Source organism: Taurulus bubalis (genome assembly GCF_910589615.1).
Source record: "Taurulus bubalis genome assembly, chromosome: 9".
Lineage (NCBI taxonomy): Eukaryota > Metazoa > Chordata > Actinopteri > Perciformes > Cottidae > Taurulus > Taurulus bubalis.
The window spans coordinates 2,327,478-2,343,882 of record NC_136597.1 but is presented as its reverse complement, the minus strand read 5'-3'; the positions used below and the strand labels follow the sequence as shown (position 1 = coordinate 2,343,882).

Here is a 16,405-nt window from a genome sequence, read left to right as displayed (position 1 = left end):
CAGACCGTCTGGGTAGTTTTGTTGTCACTGTCTGTTTCTGTTGTGCTGAGTGTCACTCAGCTTGCCTCTCGTTTCAGACACCTCCCTCCCCGCTTCATTGTTTCCACCTGTGCCTCGTTCCCCTGTGTATTCAGTCTGTGTCAACTCCTTGTTCTGTGCCAGTCTGTCTCTCTTGTACTGTGAGTTTACCAGCGATGTTCCCTGTGTGCCGTTCCCGTGTTTTAACCCATTTTTGTCCACCCGTGAGTTTTTCCCTGCCCATCAGATACCTCTGCCTGCCAGGACCGATTCCCCGTGTACCGAACCCCGCTTACAGTGAACCTCGTTTTGAACCAAACTACCTGGCCTTGAGTCTGTGTTTGAGTCCTGCTCAGCGTGGTGTCCAGTTCTCTAACACGCAGTCTCAGAGATTACATAATCTCTCCACGGATAATTAGAGAGATTATCCATGGGACTTCAAAACCATTGCTTGTTTCCAAATGCCACATGGAAATCCACCTGGTCTAAACTATAATGCTGCCAAACCAATTCAGTGAATTACTTTGTGTAGCATTGAATTGCTAAACCTTTTGCTGAAACTTCTCCCCAGGGTGCCCTTGCAGGCAATAACTGTTGAAAAGTGGATGAACTGCCCCTCCAAGGGCTCCAGTTTAAATGCAGTGTTTCCTTTCAGCTGCATAATTGATTTTTTTTATTTCATCTTTTGTGTGGCAAAGAGAAATGATCATTCTCTGGTTCTAACCCAACCACACCACCTCCTGGACATGTAATGTACTACATCCCAATGCAACGTGATGAATGGGCTCCAAGGCAAGCTGCTTTGAGGATGAGGATGACCAGACTTTGTTTTAATAGATTGTATTAGTGTTGAAGATAAGAAACGGTGAATATGGTTTGAATGTGTTTTAAAGATGCGAAGCTACAAGACACTGAGACACTGAAAACACTGAGTTTAAAGACACTTAAACAATTCTCAGACTTGAGTGATAGTTTGTCACTATAAAGACCCTTTTGACAGTTTTTGATGGAAGATGGAAATATTGATTAGTGCAGCTTTAAGGGTCATATACAAAAAAAATGAATGATGTGAATGATGACCAGAAAGAGAACAACGTTTCTGACAAACCAGCCATTTCCATGTTAATGCAATCATACATCTCTATCCAGTGCATGCATCACCGCTGCATAGTCAGACTTATTTATTTTTATATATATATATATATATACTGCTACAGAAGACGGAGCGAGGCCGACCGGGCGCTGGACTCCCTCCTCCTCCCGGCGCTGACAACATGGCCTTGTGTGAGCCGTTGCTCTCGTGCCAACGGGGGAGATAAGACTCATTGGAGAGCACAGCGGGGCGTCGCTTCAGACACAGCTAATCCTCACACCTCATCGCTGCTGCAGCGCTCTCTCTCTTCTCTCCTCCCTCTCTCTGCTTTCTTGACATTCAGGCCCTCTCCTGCAGTCTTTGTTCTCATCTCTAAGCCCTCGTCTCGTTCTGCTTCCTCCTCCTGCACTTCCTCCCCTGAGCACAAAGGGGCGGAAAGGGCGGGGCACTTTTCGGAGAGGAGAACTTGAAAGCGGATTTAAAAGATAAGATAAGGGAGGATGATTAAAAGAGAAGAGAATAAAGCTCAGCAGGACAGAGGTGTTGATGTCCCGCCTCTTCCAGGACACTATCGCAGCATCAAGTTATGTCCGCTGGCCTGAAAGACTTATTCCCAAACACAACCATGACAAAAATAGCTGTAAAATGATGTGTGCATTTCTGAACATTAATATATCAACACTCTACTTAGACATTCTGCATCTACATGCTAACCGAGGCAGCTAGCGTCTAATGTATAACTACGTTATCCTGTGTTTATATTTTATATTCTAATTGCTGTAGTTTGGTATGTTAAGTGTATTCTAATATATTATTTCTATTGCGTGTTCTATACATATATAAATGTATATCTCTGGTGTCGATATGTTCACTGTGTTTCTACTGTTGCAGAACAATCATTTCCCAATAATTGAAACACGTTTTTGGTGATCAGATTGCGATCGGATACTTTACAGGTGTTTACCACATTACAGGTGTAAAAGCACCCACAGCGCTCTGAGGACGGATCGCGATCAGAAGGGCCAAACCATCCCCAGAGGCGTTCAGGGACACGTGGAACACGAGGGCAACTGCAATTGTGTTTTTCATTCGGTACAGCTGAATATCACGGGTGTGAGACAAACAGCATTCCAGAGTAACGCTGCATTCACACGGATGTCAAGGTAGTGCCAAGAACGCGACGGCACAAGGAGATAAGGCCGGCAAGGAGTTTACAACAATGCAATGTGTCGTAGCTCCCTCATATATTTCATATATTTTCTACCATCACGCTAGCAGCATGTTTCGTTTTGCCATCCTGTTGGACTCTTTTTATGCCCGCCCACAAGGTGTTGTCAACCAATCTGCCTGATTCACTGTGACGGCAGCATCAGTTATTGATGACAGAAATATTGTCTGCAACAGTCCACCTTCTCGCTCTCTCTCTCTCTCTCTCTCTCTCTCTCTCTCTCTCTCTCTCTCTCTCTCTCTCTCTCTCTCTCTCTCAGACCTTGTCTAAGTCCTAAGCAGCAATTGTGCTCCCATTAAGTATACAGTTGGTGGTTTCCGGGTCAGGTTGGGTTGGGGTGGTTGATTTTAGGGATTGTCTCTCACAACGGGTCAGGTGAGTTCGGCTAATAAATACATCCTGACCCACGCATCACTAGTGGACTAACTTGACCTGTTAGGTTGTTTAACCTGAGCGGAGGTCAGACCTCCATGTGGACACTGGAGACTAGACAGGTGTTTATATAATCAGGTTAAATCATATCTGGATAAAGGACCCAAGGTGTAAAGTGGTTACAGTCTCATTTTCAGTTTTTCTTGTGAGATAAACAGGAACTGTAACATGTGGGTGTGGATTTGCTGAAACAAGTCCTTGTGTAATTACTTTATTACTGACTGATAAGTGACTGTATTTGTTTAAGTAAGATGCCCAGCCATGTCCCAGGGAGGAAGCTGTAAAGCACACTGCTGTCCTCAGGCACTGGATTCTACGAGGTGTTATGGTCAATATATCATCCTGTTGTCAAAAACTCATCTGAGTAATAGACACTATTTATTCCTAAAAAGCCTCAGACATTGTCTTCGCACATGGAAGCTCTTCATAAATCAATGGTGCTTCAGTGGGGATCAGCAGCTGTACACTGTATGTGTACAATGAGGTGATCTATAACAAGAGTAATTGATGATGAAGCTGGTAACATTCACTCAGCCCCATGACCCGCCGCTACTCCTTCAAGCAGTCAGAGGAAGGAACAGCTCTGTTCCTGTGAAGCCGGTAGATCTTTATTCACTGGTACAATCCATACAAAGCAAAAGCAGCATGTGTAGACATTCAGTATAGCTTCGGTAGCTAGCGCAGCACAGAAGGGCTAACACTAGTTCATGGTGTGCTAACGTTAGGTTTTTACCATAGACAGTATGTAAGAAGTGGTCGTAGTTATCGTGACGCCACTCATTGGTTTGTGTGCCGTTATGAAGCCTCAAAGCAATTTTAAGAACTTTCTCGGTTCCACGTAAGCTGATGCGGAAGTGTCTTCACTCGGCAGAGCCGAAGGTTGCCGCCTGGTTTCTACGTAGAAATGTAACATTTAGAAACACGTGTCTCCTTCCAAGCTCTCCGGTTAAGGAGTATCACTATTATTATTATATGTTTAATCATGACGAGCTCCAAATGTACAAAGCCAGCCTGAATGAAGAAAAATGAAAACCATTGCATGAGAGTCTATGGACGCTGGCCAAAGCTACACTATGATTGGCCACTGCGTTCGATGGGTGGGACTTAGCGAAGGGTCAATCGCATACTATGGCTCACTGGTGGCCCTGCTCAGAATAGAAACACTGGCAGTGAGGGAGGGTTGTGAGTTTGGTTTAAAGCTAACGCAGAGATACAGAGCTAAAATGTGACTATAATCTGACAAAATATAATATAAATGTCAATTACAATCGAGGTGCTTACATGTAGAAGAGTAGCCGGGGGCTCCTCTCGGCATTTTATCATGTACACAAATGGTTTCCCGACAAATACCAAATGTCAGAGACCCTTAAAGGAGACAAAAGCCAGAGGCAGCATTAGTGTCTTGTATGTCAGCTTCCTGGCCGCTCGCCCTCAGTCTGCCCTTTGCTTCGGTTAAACTTTTGGCTGAGACGGCCCACCAGGACGCACAGACACAAGTAATGAAAGGCCAGTAATAGATCTGCCTGCAGAGCCTTGCAGCCAGACATTAATGGTTAGATCCTACGAACAGAATTCACACTGTTTAGAGTCCTCCATGTGGGCGAGGCTGCAGATTGTACCCCAGTGGACACGCCGGGCTCAATCCATTGTGAATGCATCCATCAGTCAATGAGCAATGTGGCTTTAGTGTAATCCTGAGAATCATTGCTGTGATGATCCTGAACTGTGGAGCTTTGATTCTGGTGTTACCCAACATGTAGCCCGAGCTCAATGCAGCTCATTTACATAGGGGGTGAATGTTTAGATCCTTTTGGAAGGCACTGTTGACCAAGATGATAAATCAAGTCACGTCTGAGGAGGACAGACTCCGTCCAAAGGGTTTATCACAACCAGGAAACTTTCCTGCGTTACCCAAGACATTTTTAACAGTCCGAAAAGTTCTCTTTTAGTGGCGCGCGAGTCACACGACACTTCCTGCATGAACAATAGCAACAAGCTGCTAGCTAGCGCTGCTGCTGCTACTACTGCCCGCGACCCCTCTGCCCAAGGGTGTCGAGCCTGGTCCCGCTACCTTCGGTGGTTTTCGGGGAGCTAGCGGAAGTTAGCGGGGAAGTAACGGAGCGCTAGCAGGAGCCCCAGCTGGCTACAGCGGGGAGCTAACGGGAACACTGACCGAAGGTAGTAGCGGCTCGTAACCCGACGTTTACGGTAGATTGTTCATGCAGGAAGTGTCGTGTGACTTGCACGATTATTATTATTGGAAATTATATTAATTAATAATAATAAATTATTATTGAAAATTGAAAATAAAGTGATGAAAGGGCCATGATGCTTGTCCATGTATCTTTGCAGTTAATTCGGACATTTGCTTAAAAAAATGGAAAGTAAAGTAACTAGTAGTGAAGTTACTTTTCAAATGCAGTAACTAGTAAAGTAATCTAGTTACAATTTTCAGAAGTAACTAGTAACGTGTAACTAGTTACACGTTACTAGTTACTAACACTGTACAACTACCTCAACACTGTACAACACTCTTATCCCAAATCTCGTGGACCTGTTTAGTTCCTGTTAAAACTTCAATGGTTTGAGGTAAATTGTGTTGATATAGATTAACTGGATGCAGTACACACAATTAAGTACACATTAGTAATCCTTACTCAAAATAATTATTTCAATCAAATTATTTAAATAACTATTTTAAGATATAACCATATATAAAGAGTCACAAATATAACATTATGTATTGCTTCTTAAGATCAATAGTTTATTTAAGTAATGTCTAAATTAAATTATACAATTTGATTTTGAGACTGAATGCATTGTTTCAAGAAAATTGTATAGAAGGAAAGAAATTCAGCAATACATGTTAATGTTCCAATGTTTTATTGTTTCAAAACATTGCATTGTAACCCTTCACGCTTTATTGAACAATACAAGAACATCTTGTCAACCAGTATTAAAACTGTTTGGTCAAAATTCCAACTTGTCTCGAGAAGGAATATGAAAATAGAGCATTACCAGTATCTGGGCCTTGTGGACGACTGTCACACAGTATCTAGATATTAAACTGGTAAGGAACAGATAACCTGGTTCACCTAAACACTGACATGCAGTTCTGAGCATACGATACAACATCCTGCACTGTAGAACACAAGTGGTGGAACATTCCTGCTTCTGTGGTGTATTATTGTATTATTGCTCATGTTTGGAGGGGCTAGTAGGGTCAAAGTGGGGGCAATAACTAGTAACTATGTACTCATAATGATGATGAGGACAGAGGCACAAGGTTGTAGTGAACGACTGATGCTGCCAACACAATAATGTCCCTGCTCAGTGTAGACGGGGAGATGGAGCCATCATGGCTCTGCAGATAGATGGCACCACAGGGCGGAGAGTCAGTTTATTTTGAGAAGCCCAAAATCACAAATACAAATTATCCTCGGAGGGCTTTATAATCTGTTCAATCTGTACATATAACAAGACATGAATGGTCTCTAAGAAAGCTGGACCAACCCAACACAATGTTGACTGTATTGCACAACAACGACAGTAACACTTCCATTACACGCTGAGAAAAACAATGCAAATGCAGAACGGACGTGTACCAACCAACCGGGGTCTGTTGGGAAAGCTGCCCGACGTTCCCTCTTCTGGATCGAAATATCTCGATAAGACGAAGATTGTGCCGATCAATGCTTTCGTAGAATTCCTGCTTGAGGTTCTTGCTCGCTATGCGGTTGCACTCCATGGACACACAATCCTCACTGTCCTCTAAACCAGTGGGAGCTACATGTTCTTCTTTCATTAGTTACACTGCCAGAGACTATGTATGTCTTGAACATCCTACATGTGTCTGTTCTGTGCTTCAATGTGCATTAAATGTGAGAACACATTACTATGAAAGTCACATCCTGTGTATGGACCGTGGACTCTGTGCAGCGTCTGCTCACGGTGGAGAGCGACTGCGGCGCCGGGCTCTCGTGACATCATCGCTGACCACGTGTTCATGACGTCAGAGCAAGTCAGACACGGATCTACCCGCCATGCGTTGTGCGGCGATCGCCGGTGATCTACAACGAGCCTGTTAGCTAGCTGAAGCCACAGCACATGCTAACACCCGTGGTAACGTTATAAACGGGACCCGACAGAAAACCATCAGCATGTTAACACAAAGCTAGCTTTAGCGTTTAGCTTACTTGTTGTATTAAATGCTCCCAGAATGATATCTAACGTTACTGATAGTTAATTCACACACGTTAAAGTAACGTTGCTTTAACATCCTGTAGCTCCGTCAAATTCACGTTACGCCAGTGGCTCTCAAACTGTGGGGCGCGAAGCTATTACAGGTGGGGCGCGGGGGGAAGATGCTTTATTTATCCCACAGTGGGGAAATTATTCTCTGCATTTTACCCATCCTTTGTAATAAAGGAGCCGTGGGCTGCTGTGAAGCTCTGTTCACTTCAGTGTCTTGCTCAAGGACACTTCGACATGAAACTATGAGATCAGGGATTGTACCAGCGACTTTGCGGTTTCAGGACGAACACTCTCCACAAGCTACATGAGAACTTTGACATAAGAGGTCGTTACACCCTCAACAAGTTATGCTTGCGATTCCTGCCGTTTTGACAAAAGCCGATCTCCATGAGGTCGGCTTTTCTGCTGTTGCTTCTCAAAACGAAATACAGATCTCAGCTCAACATTGAGCATTAATTGAGAGTGGCCTGCAAACCCGTTTTAAAAAGATTTGTATTTGATACCAGGCTCATTGCAGCCAATCCTGATACAACATGAAGGCTCACACATATCTGCACTCATTTTGTTTTGCACAGGTTGAACATTATTGTTATTATCTTGAAAAGATATTCAGTGCAAAACAGGTTAATTGAAGCCACATAGGCAAAGTTTCTATGGTGGGGCATGAACATGTTTCTTCCTCCAAAGTGGGGCGTGACAAAACAAGTTTGAGAACCACTGCGTTACGAGCGACACTAATGCTTCATGGAGTGAATTACAAATGGGCCTCCCCTCCCTGACAGACATGAACATACCAAGTTATCACTAAACATCATCATTTCACTCAATAATTCAGCTGATTAGTGCAAACAACCAAATAGATTTAGTAAATGACACAGTTGAAAGTAAGGAATGACCACTCAAACGTGTATTTTGAACTAAAGTTTACAGTGAATTTATTACAATTGAAAGACATGAAGAGTCAAGGACAATCCCATATCAGGATCAATGGTTACGGCCCGGGGCCGAGGTCAATATTTGATCACCAGTGACCTTTATCACACCCACATTTAACACGCTTTGTTTCGCTAATGCCCTTTCCACATAAATCCATAGGAACAATACCAGCAGCCTGCTGGTTATCAGTGAGCGTTCACACCAGCAACATTCAGGGTTCCTGAGATCTTCCTGAGAAAAGTTGACAGTTTTGAGAAAAACCTTTAAAGCGTCCACACATGTAAGGGGGTTATCCTCTCAGGAGCATGAATGTGCCCAAACATTTGACAGCAATCCACCTGTTTAGAGTTTCATATTGTTCCATTTGGACAACATGGATTTCTGCTCCGAGGGACATTTTATCAGAAGTTATATAAGTTCTAACCGGGCGGTGAAGTGCCTTACAGCTGAAGCTCCACTTCTAATTGAACTTTTAATGTATTCTTTATGTTGTTTGTACAGCTCTCTGATTGGTTGTTTCTTACAGCAATGCTCTCTGGGATTTGTAGTTCCTTAATGTATTCATTTAACTGTCTGTTCTTTTAAACTGAGGATTTTTACTTTGATTCAAAAAGGTCCCGATAATAAATATCTTCTTTTTCAGCTGAACTAGTAAATCCAATAAACATTCATCAAATCAATTGTGTGTCTGTATTTTTGTAGATTCTTTTGTAGGATTAAATTAAACTATTAAAATATGTCATTCTTGGGCTCAACTTCAGTGTCTTCTTACTCCAAAGTGCTAAAGAAGTAAGTTCTCTCCTCCAGTTCCATCACATCATTGAGCTGAGGCTTTTCTCCAAAGGGACTCCAGAAAGAGCATCAACCTTGTGGTTCGACCCGATCACAGCAGAAGCATGAAGGACCTCAGGGAGCTTTCAGGGAGCCGCTGTCAACAAGCTGAGCTCTCAGTCCACGCACTGAGAGCACTTTAACATTCATCTGGTGCCATATATAATACATCTAAGTACTTTTATTACTGTGTGTTTCTTGTGTGCAATGCTGCTGTAATCCCACTGCGGGACTAATAGAGGATTATCTTATTTTATCAAAGAGGTGTTGAGTTTCTGCTGTTCTGATGAACGTTGTTTATACAGCACGTTATTTAAAATAAAGAAACAACGTGTTTAGTCTCTAACAACAGCAAGACATCCAATCTGAGACCCTGACCCATGACACCTATGACATACTAATAATCATGTTTTTCATGGCATACTGCACTGACATTTCTAATAACATAAGTACTGTACATACACATTACAAGTATATATACGGCACACTATACTATGACATTTTTTTATAATATACTATAATTTTTACGATATAATTTATTATTCATCATATCATACTATTGTCCAGGCGATAGATGGACAATCCCATGAGATTATGATGTTCAGTGACTAGAAAATAGATCCACTGTTTTCCAGGACTTGGGTAGAATGAAGAGATCGTCATCATCTTTAGACGCATGTGACACTTTGGCTCCCCCTGGTGGTGGCATCAGATATGGCACCGTGTTCTCCACTCATGGGCCTGAGCTTCAGAGAAAAACAACACAGACATTTAACCAATCCCAGTTTTCGACTTTTATTTTTTTAACAGAGAAAAACTTGTGTTTGCCATTATTCGATGAAACAAATGTAGACATTGTGGCAAAATATATTTAATTATGCAGTAAAGCCCGAAGGTCAGTTGAGGATGAGGTGTCTGAATGTCTCCTCTGGACAACGGCAGGGACAGCAAGCGCTCGCTCACACACACACACACACACACACACACACACACACACACACCTTAGTTTTCCTTCTTTATTTTTGTTTGGTTGACTCCAATAGTCTCGTGGCTTTGAGGAAAACATTAATTGTATGTTTTGTTAAAAATTTAAACAATTGCAAAAATCAGATTTTTTTTTTCCCCAAGTCTACATGTTTTGAATCTGTGTATATTGTTTGGAGGCACAATCAACTTTCCTACTCGTAATTTTAATGTACTGAATTATTCAAAATAGGCACTAAATGGTCCGAGTCCTCAGTCTATCAGATCTTTTTGTACTGAGACAAGAAACAGGTCAGACCGAGTCCGTGTCTTTCTTTCAATCTCAGCTCAAAATGTACTTTTACCCACAACCCTCCTTGATTATAGTTGTTATTCCTTTTACAGTTTTACTATTTTAATGTGGATTGTTGTTCTTTTTAGTGTTTTTTCTTTACATGTTTTTATGTGAAGCACTTTGTAATTTTGTTTTGAACAAAGTTATCATTATTATTATTATTGTATGACCACAGATATCGGCAGAAGTAACACAATAGTAAGCAACAAGAACACATGCAGATATCAGTAGTAATATATATATATATATATATATATATATATATATATATATATATATATATATATATATATATATATATATATATATATATATATATATATATATATACACACATATATATATATATATACACATATATATATATATATATATATATATATATATACACATATATATATATATATATATATATATATATATATATATATATATATATATATATATATATATATATATATATATATATATATATATATATATATATACACACATATATATATATATATACACAAAAGTATATATATATATATATATATATATACAAAAGTATTGGCAAAAACTAAAATGTACCAATGGTACAAAGATAATAATTAGTCAACAGGTTCAGGCCATCACTTTAATATCTCCATTTCTGTTGGTCAGCAATTCAGATATTTCTGAGTTGGACCGCTTTATGGAAACTGTTGCTGTTTATAATGATCTAAAACATGTCTATACATCAACATTAGCCATACAAACCAGTTTAAACCCTCAGTTACCTGTAAGACGGAACAGAAACACAGGCCACTGTTTGCATTGTAAAGCTGGAACAAGCATGAGGAATCTTTACTTGATACATGTTCAAACAATCAACGATCTAAACTTCAGCCACCAAATATTCATAGATGCACTGAATGTGCACCGACAGTTAAATAGCCAATGATTCCAACGGCTCCAATGATTCCAACGGCTCCAATGGTTTCAATGGCTCCAATGGTTCCAATGGCTCCAATGGTTCCAATGGTTCCAATGGCTCCAATGGTTCCAATGGCTCCAATGGCTCCAATGGTTCCAATGGTTCCAATGGCTCCAATGGCTCCAATGGCTCCAATGGTTCCAATGGTGCCAATGGCTCCAATGGCTCCAATGGTGCCAATGGCTCCAATGGCTCCAATGGTGCCAACGGCTCCAATGGTTTCAATGGCTCCAATGGTGCCAACGGCTCCAATGGTTTCAATGGCTCCAATGGTGCCAACGGCTCCAATGGTTTAAATGGCTCCAATGGTGCCAACGGCTCCAATGGTTTCAATGGCTCCAATGGTTTCAATGGCTCCAATGGTGCCAACGGCTCCAATGGTGCCAACGGCTCCAATGGTTTCAATGGCTCCAATGGTTCCAATGGCTCCAATGGTGCCAACGGCTCCAATGGTTCCAACGGCTCCAATGGTGCCAACGGCTCCAATGGTTCCAATGGTTCCAATGGTGCCAACGGCTCCAATGGTTTCAATGGTTCCAACGGCTCCAATGGTTTCAATGGTTCCAATGGCTCCAATGGTGCCAACGGCTCCAATGATTCCAATGGCTCCAATGGTTTCAACGGCTCCAATGGTTTCAACGGCTCCAATGGTTTCAATGGCTCCAATGGCTCCAATGGCTCCAATGGTTCCAACGAAGACACAAGAAGTAAAACGTGACGCGAGGACTGCAGTGAAAGTCAGCGCTGCCGTCGCGCTCCAAAGTTCTGACCCATCATCGGTCTCTGTAGAAGCGGGCCCGGCTCATGGCGGCCCGTCGGCCATCTTCCTCTTGCGGTAGTTGAGGACGAGGCTGGAGGCGGTGAGCTGCGAGGCCTGACCCTTCTCCCAGCTCTGGAAGCCGTTGAGGCCGCTCTGCCCCGCCGTGAACAGGGCCTTCTCCAGGCAGTCCAGCCGCTCCACCAGCGCAGACGTGTCCTCGTTGTAGGCGTTCTGGGACGAGTCCATGTTGCGTCTGAAGCGGCCCACGAACGTCTGAGGAGGACAGACACAACGGGCGGCCACAAGTTAGACGGGAAGACCAAGGCAGCGCACGTCGGGCCCGTGTGAGTGATGTTGTTGAGGGTTTTTAATTAAAGGAATACTTCAACCAGAAATGACCTTTTGGCCGTCGCCATCTTGGCTGGTTTGCAGCCAATGATTGGAAGTGACCATATTTGGAACGTGGAGGAGTGACGTAGAGACGCCGTACAAGTCTCTGGTAGAGGCAGCCACCTGTCAATCACCCTGTAGCCCCGCCCCTAAAGCGTCCCCTGCTTTATGGTCTGTTTGACTCTAAATGACCATAATCTACTAAATGAACATCATGCTGTATTGAAGAAGACTTGAAACTAGAGATTGAGACATAAACTCATGTTTACAATGTTTACTGAGGGAATACATCAAGAGAAGTAGAGTCATTTATATAGACTTCTATACAACCAGAGGAGTCGCCCCCTGGTGGTCAGGAGAGAGAATGCAGGTGTTAAGAACCAGAAGTTGCCGCCACGGTGAACAGAGAGTAAAAAAAAAAAAATGGAGAAAAGTAATTATTTTTTATTAAAGCTGTAACATTTTTAAAACACTTTGGACTCACACACACGAGTAGATCGTTTTTGGGGGTTCTTTGCTCTCAGGCGAGGAAAACAATGTTTTCTTCTAGAATTCAAGGTGAGACTTGGTGAGTCATTGATATATAAATGGTGATTTTGGGGGCGAGGTGTTCCTTTCAGGCATGCTGGTTTTAATCAGAGTGACCTGGTTCGTGATACCTTTGATGTCAAATGTAATGTTTAACTTCAGATATGTATAATTTCATCTCACTTGCCTCGAGGCATAACCATCTTTAAAAAAAAAGAAGAAAAAACTGGTTTAAAATGTTTTACCGAAACATCAAAGACGTGAGTCCAGAACCGAACACCTGCTGGTTCTAACGGTTCAGAAGTACAGCCGGGAAGAAGTCTGTAAACCTAGAAATCCTGATTCAGTCCTTGATGTGTTCACAGGGTCACATGTTAAAGAGTCTCTATAGAAATGCAGTGATGCATCATTTCTATAAATGTAGGGAGCAGTGGAGTCTTCATAACAAGATAATTTTTGAAGAAATGGAGATGATATCAAATATCATACATGTTCTTATCAGGTGGTTTAAAACCACCCGGCTGGGACTTTCTCCATTTAGAGATGTGAACACCTCGTAAGCCGATGGAGAAGTGCATCATCTTCCTGTTTTCCCAGTCAGACAATGAGATCAGAGATAATCTCCCTGGCAACAGCTGCACCTAATCGCCAACAGTCAGCCTTCTGATCTCATTGCACCCCCTAGCTGTAATGTAGTAAATGACACAGTAAACCTTAAATGACTCAAATGAATGAGACAATAGTTTGATGAAAAGAATAAACATTTATATAGATGCCTGTATGTATGCCTGCTTATATTTTGAGTCTTTCTTTTAAAAGCATATTCATTATTTCAAACTCAGCGTAAATGAACGACATGAACACATGAATATAACACATTTACATGACTTTTACTAAACTTCGGGGATTTTCATTTTTAAAACTTCCATGACTTTTCCAGGTTTTCCATGACCGCATGAACGCTGTTCCAGTGTGGACTGGAGTACTATTATAAATGGTTTCATGCCGATACTGACGATGAGGTTAAATCAACTCTTCTACGTTAATGCCCGCTCACCTGCAGCAGCGTCTGGGCGATCTCGGGGTTCTCGGGGCTGTCGAAGTGCAGCATCTGGGACCCCAGGCCGTAGTAGTAGGGGCCCATCTTGTGCAGGTCCACCACGTTGGGGTCGGCGTTGAACACGGTCCTCCAGCCCTCCCTGTACACCTTGGGGAGCTCCACTGACAGCACCCTCCTCTTCTTCTCGTACAGACCTTTGGACAGCCACAGAGGGAGCTCCATCTTGGTGCCCTGAGGCAAAGAAAGGTGACTCCACTATTAACTCATTATATCCACGATTACTTATATTATATCCACTACTACCTCTATTTTATCCACTATTACCTCTATTATATCCACTATTACCTATATATCTACTATTACCTCTATTGTATCCACTATTACCTCTATTGTATCCACTATTACCTCTATTGTATCCACTATTACCTCTATTGTATCCACTATTAGGTATATTATCTGTCACGTAACATCACTGAAGTAGAAACTATACCGACGTCAGTGTTGTTCATTTTACTATAAGCTGCAGAGCTACTTTATATGTGTTGCTTCAGTTTGTGCTGATAATAAACTTCGGGGTAATAATAATAATACAATTGAAGTTTTGGGTAATAGACAAGCAGAATTTAAAATAATATATATATATATATATATATTATTTTAAATTCTGCTTGTCTATTATATTATTATATATACATGTGTATGCATGTATGTATATACACATATATATATATATATATATATATATATATATATATATATATATATATGTATATATATATACACACACATACATGCGTGTGTACACATATACACACACATATATATATATATATATACATGTGTATATACACACACATACATGCATACACATGTATATATAATAATATAATAGACAAGCAGAATTTAAAATAATAAATAAACATATATATAGATCTATAGATATAGATATCTATATCTATATCTATATATATATATATATATATAGATATCTATAGATCTATATATATATATATATATATATATATATATATATATATATATATATAATTTTATATTCTGCTTGTTTATTAACCAAAACTTCAACTGTATTAGTGTGTGTGTGTGTGTGTGTGTGTGTGAGAAATATATATATATATATATATACACAACTTCCGCACAACAAAGATAACGTGCCTGCATCCGGGCTACTTGTAGTTGTACTTCAGACAGACAGTTATCTCTAATAAATAATATAAATATGAATCATTTCAGTCACCAACCTCCGGGATGTCCTGCGCGTCCGTGGCCTTATCCAGGTATCCCAGCCGGGGGAAGCGGCACTCCGTCCGGATGGGAAGCCGCTCGTGAGACAGCAAGATGTCGTCCAGGGACAAGAAATTCTCCTCCATCCCCACCCCGGGTTCTACCGGTAGATACGACTGTGTGTCCATGTCGTGCCCGGAAGAGGAGGAAAGTAGCTTTATGCCGATATATTTACTGAAATGTTGAGCAGATATTCCTCTCCGCTGTGTTTACAACACTTCCGTCTTCCTCTTTTGGCGCCGGGACCCGTTGGCCAATCAGAGCGCTTGTTGTGAGATCCAGACCAGAGCAATCGATATATACTCATCCAGAAGTCGACCTGAGTTGCCTGTGGATTTGATGGTGTCTTTTTCTGCTTTATTTTCTAAAGTTGTTTGTTGTTTTTGAAAAAGTTTTCTATAAAATGTTTGAAATGTAAGTTCAATGTGTTGCTTAGGTTAAATAATAATTTTCCAATATTGCAATCGTTTCCAGCAATGAAATGAATAACAACATTAAATTCGACTTTTTTGCCTTAAGAAGGTCATTGCAATTACGAATTTGGCCAATAGAGGTCAGAATATCACCATTACAAATTCAAAGCCCCCTTGTGTCCTGCTCTAAGAATGTGTATCAATCATCAAGCTTTTTTAATAATGGTAATAATAATGCACATAGAAGATCATAATAATCTGAATGAAAAATCAAAGCTAATCCATGTTGTAATCTTGCATTTCCACATCTGTTAGGGTGCCATCCCATTAAGAATCAGAACAGGGAGAACAGGTCAGCCATTATTCCTACTACTACATTATGTTTGTCATTATTAATATGGCTCATCCTGCAGATTGCACATCAAAGTCATCAGACATGAAAAAGCCGGCAGCAAAGTAAAATAAGTAATTAACTAAATGGAGTCCGGAGAAGAAAAGCCGTATTAAATGGCGGTACTGTCTTCTTGTTGTGTTCTGAGGTGAGTGGTACAGTGAGACCACTGTCGCCTGTAGCAGCAGACTCATTACATAGTTTCACTCTGCAAACTAAAAAGATGAAGTGCACCTCATTTCCCAAAAGACATCGCCCCCCTCCGTTAGCTTCAGGCCACGATACACAGGAAACACTGCGTCACTCAGATCGACAGCGAGGTTGGCGGTGATCCGGCTCCTCGCTGAAGTTCACCCTCGGTCCTGAACCTCCACGTGCCACGGCCTCACCGAGGGCAGCCACGACCTCAGTGCTAACGGCCGTGTAGCGGTTTAGCTAACGTCTGTGTAGCGGTTTAGCTAACGAGCATGTAGCGGTTTAACTAACAAGCCTG

The 16,405-nt window shown here is 41.5% G+C and overlaps 1 protein-coding gene across 1 annotated transcript; it reads right to left on the bottom strand.

The window, feature by feature from the left end:
- Positions 1-11,870: 11,870 nt before the first annotated feature.
- gins3 (GINS complex subunit 3) lies at positions 11,871-15,236 on the bottom strand (the record flags this gene model as incomplete). Its single annotated transcript, XM_079223264.1, has 3 exons — positions 11,871-12,101; positions 13,804-14,037; positions 15,066-15,236. The coding sequence occupies 3 exons, from the start codon at positions 15,234-15,236 to the stop codon at positions 11,871-11,873; spliced, it is 636 nt and encodes a 211-aa protein (XP_079079390.1).
- Between the last annotated feature and the right edge of the window lie 1,169 nt (positions 15,237-16,405).